The following is a 19,455-nucleotide window of genomic DNA, read 5'->3' as shown; positions in this document are numbered from 1 at the left end:
TCTCCCTTTTTGTCCCAGCCATGCTTGGCCTCTGCCCAAGTTCCCCCTCTTGTGAAGCTCCCCCTCTTCCTACTCCCTCCATTTTTTCTTTTTCTGTCTTTTCATTACTGCAAGTAGTGGTATGATTCGTCTGCATCATACAACACCTTAGACTATTTCCTGACACTTCCTATGTGTCACCTTGCCTCTGACTACACTATTTGCTCTCTGAGAGCAGAAGGGGCTATGATTTTCCTCATGTTTCTCACAGTGCCCCCCACACAGCAGGTGACCAGTAAATACTTGTGGGTAGATAAAAGCTTGAATTGTTGGGTGAATGAATGGGTCGGTGGAGAGTTGGTTGGATGGCAGGTTGAGAGATTTTTCCAGATGCCTAAAACAGGATTCTCCAGAGCTCGGAGCAGGGAGAATTCAACCTGTCACCATTTACTCAGCATGTACTGTGTACTGCCTTGACCGCTCTTGGGAAGGCCTAGGAAGGAGATTTGACCAATCACCTTAGCCTAGCAGGCACTTGATACTTTAGAGTCAGACTGTGGGCTTTTAATCCATGATGTGAATTGGTTTCCAAGGCTGGCAACATGGGAAAAAATCAGTCTTGGCATTTTCATTTTAATCAGTACGGCTGAAAATGACCTCAAAGCCTATGACTTGCCTGTCTCCCTGCCTTGAAATGAATGATCACTTCTCTTAGTGAGGGGGGCGGCGGCACAGGCTGGGACTTGGAGTGAAGAGCCCGGGTCTTCAGCTCCCAGCCCACAGTGGCCTCTTCATGCAGGTGGGCAAGAAGTCGTGCAGGGGAGCAAGTACGAGTTTCTGATAGCTGGGCGTTTGTCCTAGCAGGTGAGCCCTGAAGTGGCAGGGGCTACACTGCAGCAGCCCTCCCCTACAATCCAAGTCAGTGATCCATTCACAAGGGTGGAAGGCACAGGATTAACCAGTTCTGAAAACTCCTTGGTTGGGTTTCTAAGTTGCTTCCAAATGACCGTATGCTTATCCCCCTCTGTAGGCCTTCCACAGACATGAGTGTGTACTCACACGCCTTACCCATTTGAAGCACTCACTCCCAGAGGCACCTGGGGTGTGTTTCACTCTTGCTGTAGCTGTGTAGCCAGTGGGAGGCAAAGTCTCAGGGATGATTTATTACCCCGCTGATCTCTTCCTCCCTTGACTCCTGCGGCTCTTGGGCTCCAGACCACTCCAGTGAGCACCTGATACCATTACTGTTGCCTGAGTGTTAGCCTTCCCTTTCTACCTGGACCACCATCTTCTTGAGGACAGGAAGCTGTTCGCCTTGCTTTCCCACAGGACTTAGCACAGTGCTGGCCTGGCCAGCACCTCCTTCCTGACTATCTGGTACAGGGCCAGGCAGAGTCCCAGCTCCTCCAGGAAGCCTTCTCGGGCCTCTCTCCACCTTCTGGCTGACTGACTGTTCCCCCTGCAGTCCTCTAGCACCTGAGACCTGGGCCCTACAAGCAAGCATGAGGGCTCAGCATTTGTCCAGGCTCCTCAAGTAGACTGTGCGCTATTTCAGGACGGGCTCTGTGGTCAGGTTTCCTCCCTGCAACTGGAACCAATTTGGGTACATAGTGGATTTTTCTTTTTTTTATTTGAACAGCTTTACTGAGATACTATATATATATATATATATATATATATATATATATATATATATATATATATATATACATGTATACATGTATATATATCACAGAAGTCACCTATTCAATAGTTTTTAGCATCTTCCTAGAGTTATGTGACCATCACTCTTACACAATCAATTTTAGGACATTTTCATCACTCCAAAAAGAAATTCTATACCTTTTAGCATTTACCCTTCATTCCCCTGGTATTAGTTTCCCGTGGCCGCCATAACAGATGACCACAAACTTGATAGTTTAAAACAACAGCAATTTATTGTCTCACAGTTCTGGAGGCCAGAAGTCCATAACTAAGGTGTGAGCAGGGCCACACTCCCTCTGGAGGCTCTAGGGAAGATACCAGTCCTTGCCCCTTCCAGCTCCTCCTGGAGGCTGTCAGCCTTTTCGCTTGCATCACTCCAGCTTCTGCCCTTGTCTTCACCTCACCTTCTCCTCTGTGTGTCTGGTGTCAAACCTCCCTCTGCCTCTGTCTCATTAGGACATTTGTGATGGTATTTAGGGTCCACCCAGAGGACCCAAGATGATCTTCTCATCGCAATGTCATCACCTGAATCACATCTGCAAAGACCCTTTTCCTATAAGTAAGGTGACCTTCACAGGTTCCAGGGACTTCACATGGATACCTTTTGGGAGGCCATTTTTCATCCTCCCGCACTCCCCATACCCCCAGCCCAGACTGAATTCACATTACCTTAAAATACACCATATTGAAGTATACATATGAACACATTTTAGTATACTCATAAGGTTGTGCAACCATCCCCACTATCTAATTCCAGAACATTTTCATCAACCCAAAAAGAAACACTGTATCTATCAGCAGTCATTCCTTATTTTCCCCATTCTCCAACTCCTGGCAACACCTAATCTACTTGACGTCTCTATGATTTCCCTCTTCTGGACATTTCATATAAGTGGAATTATACAATATGTGGTCTTTTGTGTCTGGCTTCTTTCTTTCACTTAGCATCATGTTTTCAAGGTTCATCTGTGTTCTGGCATGTACCAGTATTTCATTCCTTTATGGCTGAATAATATTTCATTGTATGGCTATACCACGTCTTATTTATCCATTCGTTGGTTAATGGGTATTTGGGTTTTTTCCCACTTTTTGGCTATTGTGAACAAATCTGCTGTGAATATTCATGTACAAGTTTTTGTATGGACATATTTTTTTAATTTATCTCAAGTGTACGCCTAAGAGTGGGAGAAACTTTGGGACTATGTCCCAAAGTGGCTGCACCATTGTCCATTTTTACCAGCAATGCATGAGAGTTCCAATTTCTTCACATTTTCACCAAAAGTTATTATCTGTCTTTTATATTATAGTTATCCTAGTGGCTGTGATGTACTCGTAGTAATTCATTGTGGTTTTGATTTGCATTTTCCTGATCACTAATAATGCTAAGCATCTTTTCAGGTGCTTATCGGTTATTTGTGTATCTTCTCTGGAAAAATGTCTATTAAGATCCCTTGCACATGTTTTAATTGGGTTATTTTCCTTTTTATTATTGGGTTTTAAGAGTTCTTTATGTATTCTAGATCCAAGTCCACTGTCAAATATAGGATTTACAACTATTTTCTCCAGTTGTGAGTTGTCTTCATTTTCTTAACGATGTTCTTTGAAACACAAGTTTTCAGTGTTGATCTTGTCTAACTTTTTTTTGTTGCTTTCCTTTTGATGTCATATGTAAGAAAACATTGCCTAATACAAGGTCAGAAAGTTTTACTCCTATTTTTTCTTCTATGAGTTTTATAGTTTTAGCTCTTAAATTTCAGTCTTTGGTACATTTTGAGTTAATTCTTATGTATTTTGTGAGGTAGGAGTCTAGCTTCCTTCTTTTGCATGTGGATATCCAACTGTCCCAGCTCCGTTGATTGAAAAACTATTCTTTCCCCCAATTAATTGTTTTGGCAACCTTGTCAAAAATCGATTAACTGTAAATGTGAGGGTTTATTTTGGGGCACTCAGTTCTATTCCATTGATTTATATGTCTCTCTCTTATGCCACTACCACACTGTCTTGATATCTGTAGCTTTTTTTTTTTTAAATGGTGCTAAATTCTTTTTTTTTTTTTAGCAATTTTTTTTTTTTTGCTTTTTTTTTTTTTTAGCTTTTTATTTATTGTAAGTGTGTTTTTCCAGGAACCATCAGCTCCAAGTCAAGTAGTTGTTTCAATCTAGTTGTGGAGAGCACAGCCCATAGTGGCCTATGTGGGGATCAAACCGGCAACCTTGTCCTAAGAGCACTGCGCTCTAACCAACTGAGCTAACCGGCCACCCCCATTGATATCTGTAGCTTTGAAGTAAGTTTTGAAATCAAGAAGTGTCCATCCTCCAGTTTTGTTAATAATTTTTCAAATTGTTTGCCTGTTCTGGACACATGTCAGATTCTTCAGACACACTTATTGCTTGGTCACTTGCTTTCTTGTTTCCTCGATGGACTGGTGAGCCAATGACAGCCTGGTTGGCCTGCATGGTTAGGTGAAAAATTCCTCTCCCTCCTCTTCAGCTTCCCCTTTACAAGGCATTTGGTCAGTAGAAATCTGGGTATTGAACTGTCTTAGTCCAGGGCAGGTATTAAAAGAGGGCGTTAGTGGGATGCATCTGGCCCCTCAAGCAGGAAATCTAAATCCAACAAATCCTTGCTCCACCCTATCCCAACTTTCCTTCCCGTCCTCATCTTGCAGAGTTGGTGTTTGGGTAGCTACAATCCTATCTAGATCCACTTATAGCCAACACACCAGCTCTCTCTTGTGCCTGGTCATTCCCATCGCACTTCATGGCCAAATGGAGCAGGATGGGGGATATCTGCCCCATCAGGTGGGGCAGGTGTGGCAGTCTGGCCTTCCTGGTGGCATCTCTGGTCAACTCCACGTACCCTTTATGGACCCAACAGGAGTGTTGCCTGACCTGCAGGCCCTGATTTGGCTGATAAATGAAACTTTTTTTTCTTCCCTGTGGAGCTTTCAGTCCTTGCCTTAAGGAGACAATAGAAAAAGAAGGCGGTGGGAAGGGGGCTGAAGGGGGTGTCCTGGTGGCTCGGGCAGTTGGAGCTCCATGCTCCTAACTCCGAAGGCTACCAGTTCGATTCCCACATGGGCCAGTGAGCTCTCAACCACAAGGTTGCCAGTTCAATTCCTCGAGTCCCGCAAGAGATGGTGGGCTCCGCCCCCTGCAACTGGGATTGAACACGGCACTTTGAGCTGAGCTGCTTCCCGAATGGCTCAGTTGGTTAGAGCGCGTCCTGTCAACCACAAGGTTGCCAGTTTGATTCCTCGAGTCCCACAAGGGATGGTGGGCAGCGCCCCCTACAACTAAGATTGAACACAGCACCTTGAGCTGAGTTGCCGCTGAATCAGACGGCAGAATTTTTAGAAAGGTTTCAAGATAAGCTAACCTGCTGCTAGTGCCACAAGACTAAGGACTTACACCTTTGACCTTTTTCTCAAAATATGGCCCCTACTCAGAGCTTTTTTTTGATACTAAAAGTGATAAAACTAAGTGACACTTCGTCTCCATGGGGTGCTGGGAGTGAGTCTCCATTGCCTCCCTGCAGGGTAGGGTGCAGGCTGTGCACCGATACATACTTAGCTCAGCGCCGCCATTACTGACTGTGAACTTGGACCTATTTACCCAATCTCTATGAGCACAGCTTCCTCATTTGTTAAATAGGGACATCTCCCTCGTGGTGGTTGAAGCAATAAGGGTTCAATAGAAGGGAAATGTTTGTTATTATCAATACTAATACTAGTTAACCATTTATTGAATGCTTTCTTTGTGGCATTCGCTATGCTCGTGTTCAAACTAAATCAAGTGGGGTAAAAGGAAAGATTTCAGAATCTCCAGAGACAGTTAAACTGGAATGTTTTGAGCATCTGCTATTCAGTTTAATCCTGTGCTGGTCTTCATGTGTGTTTTCAATTCTTTCAAGTTTGAAAGATACCAGTTAATTCTACCATGCAGATTGTGAACCAGTTGAGAACTAAGAGAGGAGTCAGATAAAGACTGTATGGTAGGCAAAGGCTGGACCAAAACCTGACTCAGACCTACGGCCAAAATGTACCTTCATACACACCCCTTTTTCTGTTTCCTCATTTAAATCCTGGTTCCAGGCTGCAGAGTCCCAGCATGGGGAGGAGGGGCACTAAAGTGCAGGCATCCTGGGAGATTGATTTGGGGCTCTGACGGTGGTGACACCAGTCCTTTGGCTGTTTCCAGTGAGTCAAGGCTCTGCTCCCATGGGCTCTAAGTACTCCTGGCCCTGCCAGAGTGGTCACCAACCCTGCTTATCTCGTCGTAAAGATGGTGAGATCTCTGGGAAATTGGTGCTCATTCTCCAAATCGGTGCTCTGCATGCACCATGAAACTCATTGCCGATTTCAATTTCTTCATAGCCACTTAAAGCTCTGTGACTGTACACAAATGGGTTAACTTGTCTGAGCTCTGGATTCCTCATGTGTGATGTAAGGATAGTTATACCCAATCCATAGGAGAGAGAAAGGACTTGGTTGGAGCCCAGCATGTAACGGGCCCTCAGAGGGTCATCCCATGAAGGCTGGTTCAACATTGAGGAATTCAGCCGTCCAGTCCAGACACTGAGCCTTCTCCCTGTGTGCTGAGCAAGTCTCTTTTGGGGCCAAATGGTCAGGGACAGGTCTGGGGGGTGGATTTGGGAAAGACGGGTCTCAACAGACGTGGGTCATTGAAAGACAAGGATTGGTGCGTGGATGGATCTACAGAATTTCATTGTCTGGGTGCTGGGATTCCAGTCCCATGTTTCAGACCTCCTGCAGGTTGGGGGTGGGAGGGGCAGGGCTGTGAGCAGAAATATTAACACCGGGAGCCTAAGGCAAAATGGTGAAATAAGCCATGGTTTCCCGAAGGCACCCACTTCCTCTTTCCGCACCCGTCTGCCAGCCAGCTAGGAAGACAAGTGTCTAAAAAACGAATTCACTGTACAACAGAGGGCACCCAAAATATGAGCTAATGCCAGCCCAAGCCCTGTGAACTGTAACACTTTGGGTTTTACATTTTTAGGTGGTTGGGGGGAAATCAAAAGAAGAGTATTTTGTGATATGTGAAAATTACATGAAATTTAAATTTTATTGGGCCATAAATAAAGTTTTATTGGAACACAGCCACAACCATTTGTTTACATATTGTCTGTGGCTGCTTTCAGCAGAGTTCAGTAGTTGTGACAAACTAAAATATTTACTCTCTGGCCCTTTAAGAAAAAGTTTGCTGATGGACTGCTCTAAGATGTTAGAGATTCAGTGTGTTGTGTGCCCAGTGGGATTTGCTGTCAGAGAAAGGGGCAAACCAATGGAATTCAGGCACTGTGGCAGGCCTGCAGAGGAGATGTGAAGTGGGAAGCTTTCCAGATACCATTCCAGTCACACCAGATAGGCTGAGGAGAGCTAAATGTCTAATCCTGCAGAGGAGGCTGCTTCTGTCCACACTGGGACGGGGGGCATGGAAGTGGTGGGGTTCAGACCTTTGACTCATTCTAGCTGTGTGGATAGCAGGACTCACAAGTGGATTAATAACCTTTAGTGAGCCTATCCCACCAGCTTCCCTGCCAGGCTGGTGGCATTGATTTTACCTGAGGCCCTTCATTTTCCCAGAGCCCTACAGGGCCTCCCTGAGTTGTCCCTGAGCAGTATATTATTCATCACTTGCCTCTCTTATTTCCACAGAATTTGCCTTCTGTCAGGTGGATGCCTCCATCGCCCTGGATCTGGCCCTGGCTGTGCTATGTGACCTGCTCCAACAGTGGGACCAGGTGGCTTCTGGACTCCCAGTCCTGCTGGGATGGCTGTTGGGAGAAGGTGATGACCTCATGGTCTGTGTGGAGAGCGTGCATCAGGTAGTCTTGGGGTCTCAGGGCAGTGGGGGTGAGGTTGGAGTGTCCTAAGCCCACTGGATGCAGCACTTACAGGCTTGCTTGGGCCTAATGTGCCTGCTGCAAGTTTACTGGATGCTCAGAGCAATCACCAATTAGGAAACTCTCCAGATGTCCATGGCAGCCTGCTGGGGGCCTCAGGCAGCTCTCATGTGGCTTTTGGGGTTCAGGTCTGTGGGGAGAGGGGACTTTGAAAGAGGCCCCTTGGAAGTTGAGAGCTGAATTATGGAGACTCCTTATTAGTCAACATTGGAGGATCTAGGGGCTCCCCATGGTGAGGTCTGAAGGTGAAACATTTCCAGAGAATCGGGTTCCTTCCAGAGTAGAAAGAAAACTATTAGCCCCCCCCCCCAGGTGGGGGAGCACTCAACAGACAGGGTAACTGAGGACCAAGACAAGCAGCAAAAGCACCTGGAGAACTGAAAATTCATATCCACCAGTGTCTGACTCAGCTGGCCCTCTTGGCATCACCAGCAGGCTGAGAGTTCAAAAAGCAGCCTAGCCTGTTTATGGGAAATTCAGAGACAAGATAAAGTGTCTGTGATAAAATGACCTTGAAAATCCCCAGCATTATAGAAATTTGATTTCATACTCAGAGACTAGTCAGTGTCTCGGGTTTGGTAATTTGCTCTTTTTCTGCTGCTGAGATTTCCCTTCCTCCCTCTTCTCTGCTTCCTAGATGCACCTTTTGGTCTAGAGCCCACTCCCTTGTTGAGGTCCCCTTTTCAGCACCAGGCCCCCAAAATATCTTGGCTTGGAACCACAAACACATCTTTATCAGAGGTCATGTTAAGTCTGGGGGGAAAAAGTTCCTCTCCGGTAGAGAAGTACAAGTGAAAATAGAAGGTGACCTTCAAGGTTGCAAGTAGTGTGTACACGCGGGTGTTGACAGGCGAGAGTGGGGCTTCTGTCTGGTGGGGGAGAGGACAACCTCTTCTGCATCTGGTAGGACGCTGGTCTGGACTGAGGTTTGTCAGCATTTCCCCGTAAGGTTGACTTTTGGCTTTTTCGTTTGATGTAGGTGGAAGAAGACTATCTGTTTGAAAAAGTGGAAGTCAACTTTTGGGCTGAGACCCTGATCTTTGTGAAATACCTCTACAAGCACCTCTTCCGTCTCCTCTCCAAGTCCAGCTGGAATCGCCTCAGCCCTGAGACACTCTGTCATCTTCAGAGGACAACATCAGAACAGTGCCACCTCCTCTCCCAGGTCTTCAGAGAACTGCCACCAACTGCCGAGTTTTTGAAGACAGTGGATTTCACAAGACTACGCATTCAAGAGGAAAGGACTATGGCTTGCCTGAGGCTGCAGGCCTTTCTGGAAGGAAAGGAAGGGAAAGACACCCCAGTTCTCAGTTCTTTGGACTCTCTGGCAGAAGCAAATCAGTTAACTCTTCCAGGAACACAAACAGCTTGTTGAAGATAGAAGACTTTGGCGGTGGGGGTGAGGTGGGTGAGTCCTCCACTAAACCTGCAGGAAATGTGTTGAACATAAATTCAAATATTTTTTTCCCCTTCACACCTCCCCCACTTCTGTGAGTCTAGTCTTCTTACAGAGGAGTTTTTCTTCAGTTCACTCATTCAAGGCAGACTGGTTTATTGCAGCTACTGTAGGAAGTGAGGCTACCATGTTGAATATTTACTCTGTTCCCAGGTGCAGGCCACCTGCAGGCCTGAATTAGCCTTTTTTGTCCCCCAGGACCTCTAATGTCCAGCCATAGCTGGCCAGCATTTTCTATGAATTGACTACATAGAATTGGTTTTTAACACACGATTTTTCCCTCTTATTTGGCTGGATGTAGGAGCTGGATTCCTTGGCAAACAGCCCATTTGGTCAGAATTCCAAATTTTATTCCATTTTATAGCAAAAGCAGAAATATGTTCCAAATGTTGGATCCTGAGAATATTGAGAATATTAAGGATCAACTTCATACAAATAGTTTTGTTTTTATTGTCTGGATGTGTGAGTCCTGCAGTCACCTACACACGACAGTGACATCCTAATTATTAAAAGAGCCACTCAGAGCTCCTACCCCCTCCGCCCAAAAAAGTTGTTTGTGCTAATGCTGGGATACCTGATTTTGCCACCCAGTGAAAGCATAGACTCTTGGCTGTTAGAAGGATACTGAGGAAAGAAGAGCCAGAATAATTGATTTATTTGATGCCTACACTATTTACTATCATTTTCTTGGTGGCAATAACAAGAAGTTTCTCATTTAAGATACCAGAAAACACACTTACCATTTCAGTAATTGAATCTAGAAATCTTACAGGTTTTCTGCCTTCCCAAGCCCAGCCCTCTTCCTCAGACACCCAGCAGGTGTCACTCTTGTATACATTTTGCTGCTGGTCCTGTTTTTCATTGGCTTGTCATTTTTAATTTGTAATTTCAGAATAAGTATAACCCACAGACAGTTATCTTGAAATTCATAGGTTGGATGGGTCGTAGCCTCATTCACATTCGTTTTTCATCCTAGTTATCTGAAAAAGCCATTTCAGTAATAGTAGACTTGGTCCAGCTTTTCGGGTCTGTAAATATCTTTAAATACTTTTCAGGTGAACAGTCACTCAGAATTATTTTATTGATGTTTGAGTCTGAAGGGGTAGTTTAGAGGAGAGTTTGATTTGATCATTTCCTACTGCAGAAATGCTTATATTTCAAATATAATTTGTATCTCTTCGAAAGAAAACCACCTAGCATTAACAACAGCCATACTGGAAGTATAGAGAAAGGACTCTATAAGAAGAGGCAGGGGAGAAAAGTTAACTTAGTGTCCAAAGTTTTGTCCTAAAGAGAAAAATAAATTCCCTGGGTGGTTTTGCAAATGTGTTTTGGGTGTGTGTGTGTGTGCGCCTGAATTACTTGGTTAGGCATCTGTGTAGCCCACACTTGATGGAAAGTTGCCAACCTAACATTTCTTTTGTTCTGAGAAGACCTGGGTGGTGAGAAATCAGGGAATTGTTGGCATAATGTGGTGATAACCATGATAAAGTAATTATTAAACTGGCTCCAGCAAAGCTCAGTCATTGGAAAAGGCCAAGATTCCGTTTTTCTCCGTTTAAAATGAAATAAAAGCAGTTACATAATAAAAATATTTTACACCAGCAGGTACTCAGTACCAAAGCATGTTGTATTAATGCCATAGCATGTTTACATGTTATCTCCAGAATCCTACAAAGCCTGCAAAATGGGTGTTCTCATAGCTGTTGGCTAGAAATTACCCAGGTTTTGATCTTGGCTGGCTATGGCCAGCCTGGTAGGGCAGGAGGGCAGGAGGGACAGATGTGTCACTGGTTTTTTATCTGAAATCTTGTTGCTGACCTCCAGTAGCAATGACTAGGGAAATGGCTATCTCACACTTTTCTAATGCATTCCCAGGGGAACTGGAGCATATCCTCCTGTCAGAGCCACCTTCAAAATGTTTTGTTTGGGGTCATTTCTACAAAGAACAAAACAGAACAGTCAGTGTTCTTGAAGTGTCAGCCACAGAAACCCAGCCTTATCTAGGGGCTAAGGTAGGCTGAATCATAAGAGTGAAGCAGTCACCTCTTCTGAGGTCACTACTCTAGGGTCCAAGATTTGGTGACCCCTAGCTCTGCATTCATGATTCTTTGGACCTCCATCCATCTGGCCATAGTCCAGAGGCCTGGCTTTCTCCATTTTTATGCTTTGTCAATTTGCTTTAATAAATAAGATGGATTATACTTGTTTATCTTTTAAACACCTTAACAGGTAACTCATTTGCACCTTGATAAAGGTGAGAGATGAGTAAAGCTGGAATGATCTTAGTTTTACCAAAAAAACCAAGTACCAAAGAGATTATGTGATTTGCCTAAAATCACCTGGCTAGTAAGGGGCAGGGTCTGAACTCCAAGCCCTAAATTTCTGATCCTGAAGTCCTTGAAGCCCTACCCTGACTCTTAAGTCCCTGGGCAGGTGTTGGGAGGAGTACAGCAGTGGACACAGCATTCAAGCTGAACTCTAAGGAGTCAGTCAGTTCCCTGAGTGACAGGCCTAGCTCATTCCTTCCAAGTTAACTGAGAGAAGGAATTAGCACCGAATGGAAATGAGGACAAGGAAATAGCAAAAAATAAGATCAATTTGGGAAGGGAGCATGGGTCCCATAACTTCCTTCCCTGGTGGGTACTGGACCTTCCAACTTGTGCCCAGTTGCAGCCTGGGCTGCCAGGTATGGGAAAACATGGGCCCGGGTCCAGCTTTTTGGCAGCATACTTACAGACACGGACTGGGAGTGACGAGTGCCCTGCACCAGACTGGATGTGCCAGAGTGGGGCTATCAGCGGCTTTAGCCTCACTGGGCGCTAGGGGGTGTGTCTGCCCCATAACCAGAGGACTCCCGTTGGCAGACCATCTCCCAGCGCAGGCTTTATGGGAGTGCAACTGGCGAGAGGAAACGGGGGACAAGTCTATCATCCGAGTCCTCAGTGCCCAGCCCTGCCTGGCCAGAGACTGCGGCCCACTACGAGCTAAGGCGGGGTGCGGCTCCCACAATGGCCGGGAGGGAATGGGCTTGGAGAGCGCACTAGCCCAAGGCTGAGGAGGGGAGCCTGGCTGGCAGCTGCACCCCAACCTCCGGGAGGGCTGGAGAAGGCCGGGCTGACCAGCAGACGGATGGGGCGGCAGCAAGTCGCCTCCATGCCTGCCCGGCTCTGCCGATTTTTTCTCCCGTCCTCCCAGCTGGCTCCCCCGCCCGGGACGCCCCGCGCCACTCCGCGCCTTTGGCCCTAGCTCAAGGTCTTGTGATGTGATTAGCAAAGCCAGCGCCTTGTCCTCAGACACTCAGCCTTGCCCGGCAGGCCCCGGCGCTCGAGCCCTGTTTACTGCAGCCTGGGCGGGGAGAGGGGCGGAGAAACCGGCCCAGGCTCCTCTGGGCGAGACTGCAGCGGCAGCCGCCCGCGTGGCCGCTCCCGCCCCCACCCCCATCGTGTCTCCACGTGCAGTCGGGATGGAGCCGCCACCCACCAGACTCAGGCCGAGAGCCCCCGCCTCTCCCTCCCCGAGCTGGAGAACGCTTTGCAAACCAGCCGGGCCGCACGGATGTCTGCAATATTCATGCATTTTGCAATTCCCGCGCCCCGTATAAAACCCAGGGTGGGAGATGAAAGCTCCGCAATTTCGCCTAACAGGATCGGGCGGGGAAAGACACGTCCAGGGATGCAGAACCCCGGCCACGTAAAACGTGCTGGGGATTTCCAATAGTGCAGCCCCAGAAAAAGGGAGCCGTATCTACCCGCCGCCACCCAGCAGCACCCATCTAAACCGAACTCTCCACGCCGCCCAGGGCGCCGCGGCAGCCTGCCCCGCCCCGAGGCCTCTGCCTCCTCCCCCAGAGGAAAAAATTGGCGGCGGCCAATGAGAGGCCAGAAAGGAGCCTGACGTCCACGAGCCGACGGGCGGCGTTGCCTGGAGACCCCAGCGGGGTCAACGTTCTGTCCCCTCCCCCGGGCACGCCCGCCCAGCAGCTGCACTTCTCTATATAGGGCGCGTACTCGCGGGCCGCGGAGTTCCAGCAGTTCGCGAGCTGCCGACGGCTCCGCGCGGGGGGGGGGGCGGGCCGGGCACCCCGGGGCGCGGAGGAGCGCTCTTTGCTTCTTTCTCCTTCTCCCCCCACTCCGCACTCCCAGCGACCTCAAACCAGTCCACGCTGCTTCCCTCTCCCGCTTTTCTCGACCCAGCCAACTTTCGGTTCCCCCCCCGCGCCCCTCGCCCGTTATTCGTCGTGGCTCGAGCCCGGCCGCGCAGCCCCGAGGGCTCCTCCGGACCTCTCTGCCAGCACCTCCGACCATTACAGGATCCAGAAACATGTCGACCACACTTCTACCCTCTTTCTACGATCTCGACTTCTTGTGCAAGGTACGCGGGGGGAGCAAGGAAAGAAGAAGGCGGGCAAGCAGGAAGCCCTTCAAATTTTCAGACTTTATCTTCTGTCCTCGGCTTTTGGGGGACCCCCCTCTCCACCTTGACTTTTTGGGGGTCGAGAAAAATCCCGAAGTTTGCAGTAGTGCTCGTGCCTTGTGGGCGGGGAGAAGGAGAAGGGAGGGAGAAAGGGCAGGAGGGAGCGGCTGTAGCTGTTTAGTTTATCCGGAGCCGACCGCGGCCACGCTGCTCGGTGCTTCCCGGACGGAGTTTGCGCCGCCCGGGCCGGCGGCCCACGGGCCAAAAATCACATGTCGAAACCCAGCGCGGCCTGAAGTGGTAGTCTGGCTCCTCCTTAGGCGAACTTGATTCTTTGCGCGTGTATGGGTGGAGGGTGGGTGGGGGCCGAGTCGAAATCCTCAAAAAGGAAAAAGAATCGGAAGGCTGGCAATTCTGCAACTCGCCCCAACTCTTCCCTTCCTTACCCTTTTTCATCCTTTTCCTGCTCCCCACCTTTTGGCAGACGGAGAAATCCCTGGCCAACCTCAATCTGAACAACATGCTGGACAAGAAGGCGGTGGGGACGCCCGTGGCCGCCGCCCCCAGCTCGGGCTTCACGCCGGGCTTCCTCCGACGGCATTCAGCCAGCAACCTGCACGCGCTCGCCCACCCCGCGCCTACCCCCGGCAGCTGCTCGCCCAAGTTCCCGGGCGCGCCTAACGGCAGCAGCTGCGGCAGCGCGGCGGCCGGCAGCCCAGCCTCCTACGGCACACTCAAGGAGCCTTCGGGGGGTGGCGGCACGGCCCTGCTGAACAAGGAAAACAAATTCCGGGACCGCTCGTTCAGCGAGAATGGCGAGCGTAGCCAGCATCTCCTGCACCTGCAGCAGCAGCAGAAGGGGGGCGGCGGATCCCAGATCAACTCGACTCGCTACAAAACTGAGCTGTGCCGGCCCTTCGAGGAGAGCGGCACGTGCAAGTACGGCGAGAAGTGCCAGTTCGCGCACGGCTTCCACGAGCTGCGCAGCCTGACCCGCCACCCCAAGTACAAGACAGAGCTGTGCCGAACCTTCCACACTATCGGGTTCTGCCCTTACGGGCCGCGTTGCCACTTCATCCACAACGCGGATGAGCGGCGGCCCGCGCCATCTGGGGGCCCCTCTGGGGACCTCCGCACCTTCAGCGCGCGTGATGCGCTGCACCTGGGCTTCCCGCGGGAGCCGCGGCCCAAGCTGCATCATAGCCTCAGCTTCTCGGGCTTCCCGTCGGGCCACCACCAGCCCCCGGGGGGCCTCGAGTCGCCACTGCTGCTCGACAGCCCCACGTCGCGCACGCCACCCCCGCCCTCCTGCTCATCGGCCTCGTCCTGCTCCTCCTCTGCTTCATCCTGCTCGTCTGCCTCGGCGTCCTCCACGCCCTCCGGCGCCCCGACGTGCTGTGCCTCGGCAGCGGCAGCGGCAGCAGCAGCCGCCCTCCTGTACGGCACTGGGGGCGCCGAGGACCTGCTGGCGCCCGGTGCTCCCTGTGCCGCCTGCTCATCGGCCTCGTGCGCCAATAACGCCTTCACCTTCGGCCCGGAGCTGAGCAGCCTCATCACGCCGCTCGCCATCCAGACCCACAACTTCGCCGCGGTGGCCGCCGCCGCCTACTATCGCAGCCAGCAGCAGCAGCAGGGCCTGGTGCCCCCCGCGCAGCCCCCGGCGCCGCCCAGCGCGCCCCTCCCTACTAGTGCCGCTGCGCCTCCCTCGCCGCCCTACAACTTCCAGCTGCCGCGCCGCCTGTCGGAGTCGCCAGTGTTCGACGCGCCCCCTAGTCCCCCGGACTCGCTGTCGGACCGCGACAGCTATTTGAGCGGCTCTCTGAGCTCCGGCAGCCTTAGCGGCTCCGAGTCTCCCAGCCTCGACCCCGGCCGCCGCCTGCCCATCTTCAGCCGCCTCTCCATCTCCGACGACTGAGGCAAGAGGGCTACAGTGAGGAGGAGGAGGAGGAAGGGAAGGCCGTTCTGGGGGTGTTGGAGGGCGCCTCTGCCACCTTGCTCCTACTAAGGGGCAGGGAGGCACGGGAGTTGGGGGTGAAATAGGCCACAAGCAGACTAGACTGCAGGCCAGACCGAGCACTTGGACTCGAACTTTTGTGTGCCGGGTGGGCCCCCCACTCCTACCCTTTCGGTTTTCTCCAGTTTTTGTTTTTTATTATTTTTATTATTATACGAAGTTTCATTCTTGTTGAGCAAAAAAAGTCAACGAACTTTTTGTATTGATGAACAAAATATTCACAACAGGGCAGTTGTGATGCGAATAGAACAAAAAACCAAACACTTAACTTTTAGGTCTCAAATGAGTTTGGGACTTTAGGAAAAATCAACCCAGCACCAGCAGCTACCAACCACCATTCCATACCTTCACTTGAAAAGCATTAGTCCAGATGTGGGAACTTTATCTTGAGAGAAGTTCCTCATTGTTGTTTCAGAACAGTGTAAACAAACCAGCCAAGCCACCACCTTGCTAAACCTATAAGCTTTTAGGATTCTATAAGCTTTTAGAATTTAATATTCTGCCATGAATATGCCTTGATAGTAGAGCCCTTTGCTCCATAGGTTATGTTGTTTTGTTTTTCTAAACCAACTTATGTGTCTGGAAAAAAAACCTTGCATTCCAAAGTTTCATATTGGTTCCTGATTTCGTTGCCACCACTTAGTGGGTGTTTAATTTAGAGCCATTTTGTCTGCTCTCTTTGGAAGCCTTGGGCAGAGCTTAGTTTATAATTGTTGGGGGAATAACTGCTGAATTTTTAGCTGTTTTGAGTTGATTCGCACCACTGCACCACAACTCAATATGAAAAAAACTATTTAACTTATTTATTATCTTGTGAAAAGTATACATTGAAAATTTTGTTCATACTGTATTTATCAAGTATGATGAAAAGCAATAGATATATATTCTTTTATTATGTTAAATTATGATTGCCATTATTATCGGCAAAATGTGGAGTGTATGTTCTTTTCACAGTAATATATGCCTTTTGTAACTTCACATGGTTATTTTATTGTAAATGAGTAAAAAAAATCTTAATTTAAGAGATTGTATGTAATATTTATTTCATTAATTTCTTTCCTTGTTTACGTAAATTTTGAAAGATTGCATGATTTCTTTATAGAAATCTATTCTTGATGCTGTGGAAGTAGTTTAAGGAATATCTTACGAGTTTTCTTAGAATGTATAATGGTTGTAGCCCATCCAACTTTAAAGAAAAAAAGTGACCACATACTTTGCAATCAGGCTTAAATGTGGCATGCTTTTCTCATTCCAACTTTATAAATTAGCAAAAAAATGTTTGCTTATTCCACCATTTCTACTGTGACATAACTGTGTGTAGACATGTAGCAATAATGGGGGGTAGTCTCACAGTGCCTTTGGAAGGGCCAGAACTTGCCTTAAATCTTACTCAACCAAATAAGTATTTTGTCTATTAGTGCTTGAGAGAATTTGAATGTAGGATGGGTTCAACTGCACAAAAGGAAAAGATTTTTACCACTTTTTTTATATAGTTAAAGTGAAGAGGTCAACTCTTAGTGCTAAAATGGTATGTATTACATGAATATGCCTTGTTTAATAACAGAAATTTCCAAAACTTGTAGTATTTTTTTTTTCCCACGTAGAAAGGCAGGAATGCTTTCCTGGACAGCAGATGAATGAGCAGTAGCTTTAGTTTGTATGTACGTAGGTACAGTTGGAGCACTATGTATGTATGTACTCTGGACTACTTTGACAGAAGTAGGTATTTGAATGTAACAAGATAAGTCAACTTGAGTTGTAATATATTTTGGGGAATCAGTTCACTACAAATTGTGACTGTAAACATTGTACTGTATATGTTTTGTAGTTTTCCCCCAATAAAATTTTTGGGAAAAAAGGTATTATTAATATGTTGTAAGTTAGTTTTTTGTTTGTTTGTTTGTTTCCAATGAAAATATCTAGCTTTCTAGTTCCCCACCACTTGGTCAGGCCTCACCCAAGTCTTGGAGGGATTGGGGACTAGGATTTGGAGAGCTGGCAGAGCTTGCCCCTCAGTATTTTATAGCAAATTCTTTTGGCTGAAAAAAAGTAATTATTTGGACTGTCAAGGGCATTAGCTGTTACCCTTGCTAATAAGATGCATCCTAGTGTTGGCTGGCTGGTGGCAGGGCCTGGCTGGGAGGCCTGGAGGGGTGTGGCTTGCCTGTGAGTCACCAAGTGTCACGTGTCTGTAGTGGCAGCTGAAGGTCTGAATTTTTTTTTTTTTTTTTTTTTTTTTTTTTTTTTGCTGGGATGCCCAGGGAACAGAACTGCTTGGGTAGGGAAGGGAGGAGAGTCTTGCCAGGCCTTGGGCTGCAGGCTCTCAGAATGCTAAAACAGGTGGGGGGGTTAGGTCTGGGATTTGCCTGGACTTTGGAAAGCCTGGTTGTATCCTTGGCCGGAGAGGAAGGAAAGGGACAAGATTAAACAGGTTAAACTTATATCTGGATAATGTTTGTTTTATGTGGACAGCTTCCTCTGGGAGGGAGCACACACGTTATTCATGCAAAAGGATTATTGTCTGCTTTAGACAACTGAATGGCCAGAAAGCAAATTCAACCCAGGTCTCTAGAAAAAGGAAGAAGAAAAATTTGCTGATTCTTAACACAGTTAAACAAAATTTTAGTATGTTTTTTTTCCTATGTTCACTTTAAAAACTTAAAAAGCAGATTCATAAATCAATTCATGTTTTTCCTTCACTCTCCACCCCGCACAGTTTAGACACTTTTTCCAAAGTAGGTAAGAGATTTAGCAATAGTTTGTTGTCTTATCTACAACAGCTGGGCCCTATCAACCATACTTGCATCCCCTCCCTCCCTGCCTAGCTGGGTCTCCTGTGTCTCACAGCTGAGCCAGGCCGGGTGGGGGCCATCTGCAGAGCCCGGCCAGGTTTCAGGCAGCTGTTTCATGTTAACGATGATTGCACTGGTGTTAGCTGGAGCGTTTTGGTGCTTGGCACACGCTGCCAAAGGGGATGGGGAACAGTTTCAAAGTTCTCCCAGATGCCCAGCCCCTGGCTGAGGGCCTCAGCAGCGGGGGAGGGTAAATTTGGCCAAGGAGGGCTGGGCCAGGAAGACCCTGCAGGCTCCCTGGCCTCCACCATAAAGAATGTGCAGTGGAGAGGAAAAAGTCTAAAATGTGGTGCTATTTAGGCCAGGCTTCTTTTCAAAGGCCTTGTTTTCACTTCTTTCCAAAACTTACTTTCCTTAAACAAGTACTTTTGATCGGCTTCTTGATTAAACTTCTTTTTGGGGTAAGCCACATTCATTTTTTTAAATTGGTTTGTTTGCAAGCCCAACTAAGATCTGGTATTTTGTATTTTAGACCCAGTGGAGTGTGGAAAGCAGGGGGGAGTCATTCAGAAATTTCCTCTTGCCGCAGATCAATGGAGGGTATGTAGGTCATTGTCTCTACAGCGGTTGGAATTCACAAAACTTTCTGCTATTGCTTGATCACCCTTAGCAAAGTTTTCGTGTAAATAAATGAAGGGGACAAGAATTAAAAGAAATTGCAAGTTTCAAGCCAGGATTCCTATCACCGGCTAGGGAGCGGAACTAAAACTGACTCTGGCTCCAAAAATGCATTATACTCAAGATAAAATTCTTTTGTAGTCAGTATGAAAATGAGCCCAGAATGTGATGGTGTTTCGAATGTCTTAATAGTGGCATTTCCACTGGCTGTTTGAAAGCTAAGGTGTTTTTTAAGCAACCCAATGAATGCACACCACCTTCTAAATTATTTCAGAGAAGGAGTGCATGAGTGGACATATTTTCCACCACTCACTCTGAATCTACTGCTGAGTGCATAAGAGGGAAAAAAAACAACACAAAAAAACTATTGAGAAGGCGAAAGCTCTGTATGGCCCTTGGGAATAGATGGAGGATTGTGAGCTCTGCAGTGGCTCAGAGACCCGGATGAAAGGTCCAGACCTGGGAGGGCCCAATGCAATTAGGACAAACAG

The 19,455-nt window shown here is 47.9% G+C and overlaps 2 protein-coding genes and 1 long non-coding RNA gene across 9 annotated transcripts in view; all 3 read left to right on the top strand.

The window, feature by feature from the left end:
* THADA (THADA armadillo repeat containing) overlaps positions 1 to 10,389 on the top strand; it is a 292,405-nt gene extending 282,016 nt beyond the window's left edge. Inside the window, exons 37-38 of the mRNA XM_019748640.2 lie at positions 7,361 to 7,530; positions 8,588 to 10,389. Coding sequence (XP_019604199.2) covers positions 7,361 to 7,530; positions 8,588 to 8,983 — 566 coding nt within the window. The 3' untranslated portion in view covers positions 8,984 to 10,389. The remainder of the gene's footprint in view (positions 1 to 7,360; positions 7,531 to 8,587) is intronic.
* A 2,692-nt stretch (positions 10,390 to 13,081) lies between these two features.
* Positions 13,082 to 17,356, top strand: ZFP36L2 (ZFP36 ring finger protein like 2). Its single transcript, XM_019748653.2, has 2 exons — positions 13,082 to 13,438; positions 13,965 to 17,356. Exons 1-2 carry the CDS (start codon positions 13,388 to 13,390, stop codon positions 15,393 to 15,395), a joined length of 1,482 nt encoding a protein of 493 aa, XP_019604212.1. The 5' UTR covers positions 13,082 to 13,387; the 3' UTR covers positions 15,396 to 17,356.
* A 417-nt stretch (positions 17,357 to 17,773) lies between these two features.
* Positions 17,774 to 19,455, top strand: part of LOC109456339 (uncharacterized) — a 54,288-nt gene continuing 52,606 nt past the window's right edge. For all 7 annotated transcript variants that reach the window (XR_012496320.1, XR_012496323.1, XR_012496324.1 and 4 more), the window contains exon 1: positions 17,774 to 18,886. This is a non-coding gene — a long non-coding RNA (uncharacterized LOC109456339). The remainder of the gene's footprint in view (positions 18,887 to 19,455) is intronic.

Source organism: Rhinolophus sinicus, linkage group LG05 (assembly GCF_036562045.2).
Source record: "Rhinolophus sinicus isolate RSC01 linkage group LG05, ASM3656204v1, whole genome shotgun sequence".
NCBI lineage: Eukaryota > Metazoa > Chordata > Mammalia > Chiroptera > Rhinolophidae > Rhinolophus > Rhinolophus sinicus.
Note: the sequence above shows the minus strand (reverse complement) of the source record. Positions and strands in the feature narration are given on the sequence as shown.

Coding starts and splice junctions, on each gene's coding strand:
- ZFP36L2 (XM_019748653.2), top strand. CDS start 13,388: ATGTCGACCACACTTCTACCCTCTTTCTACGATCTCGACTTCTTGTGC. Junction 13,439..13,964: donor ATCTCGACTTCTTGTGCAAG/GTACGCGGGGGG, acceptor ACCTTTTGGCAG/ACGGAGAAATCCCTGGCCAA.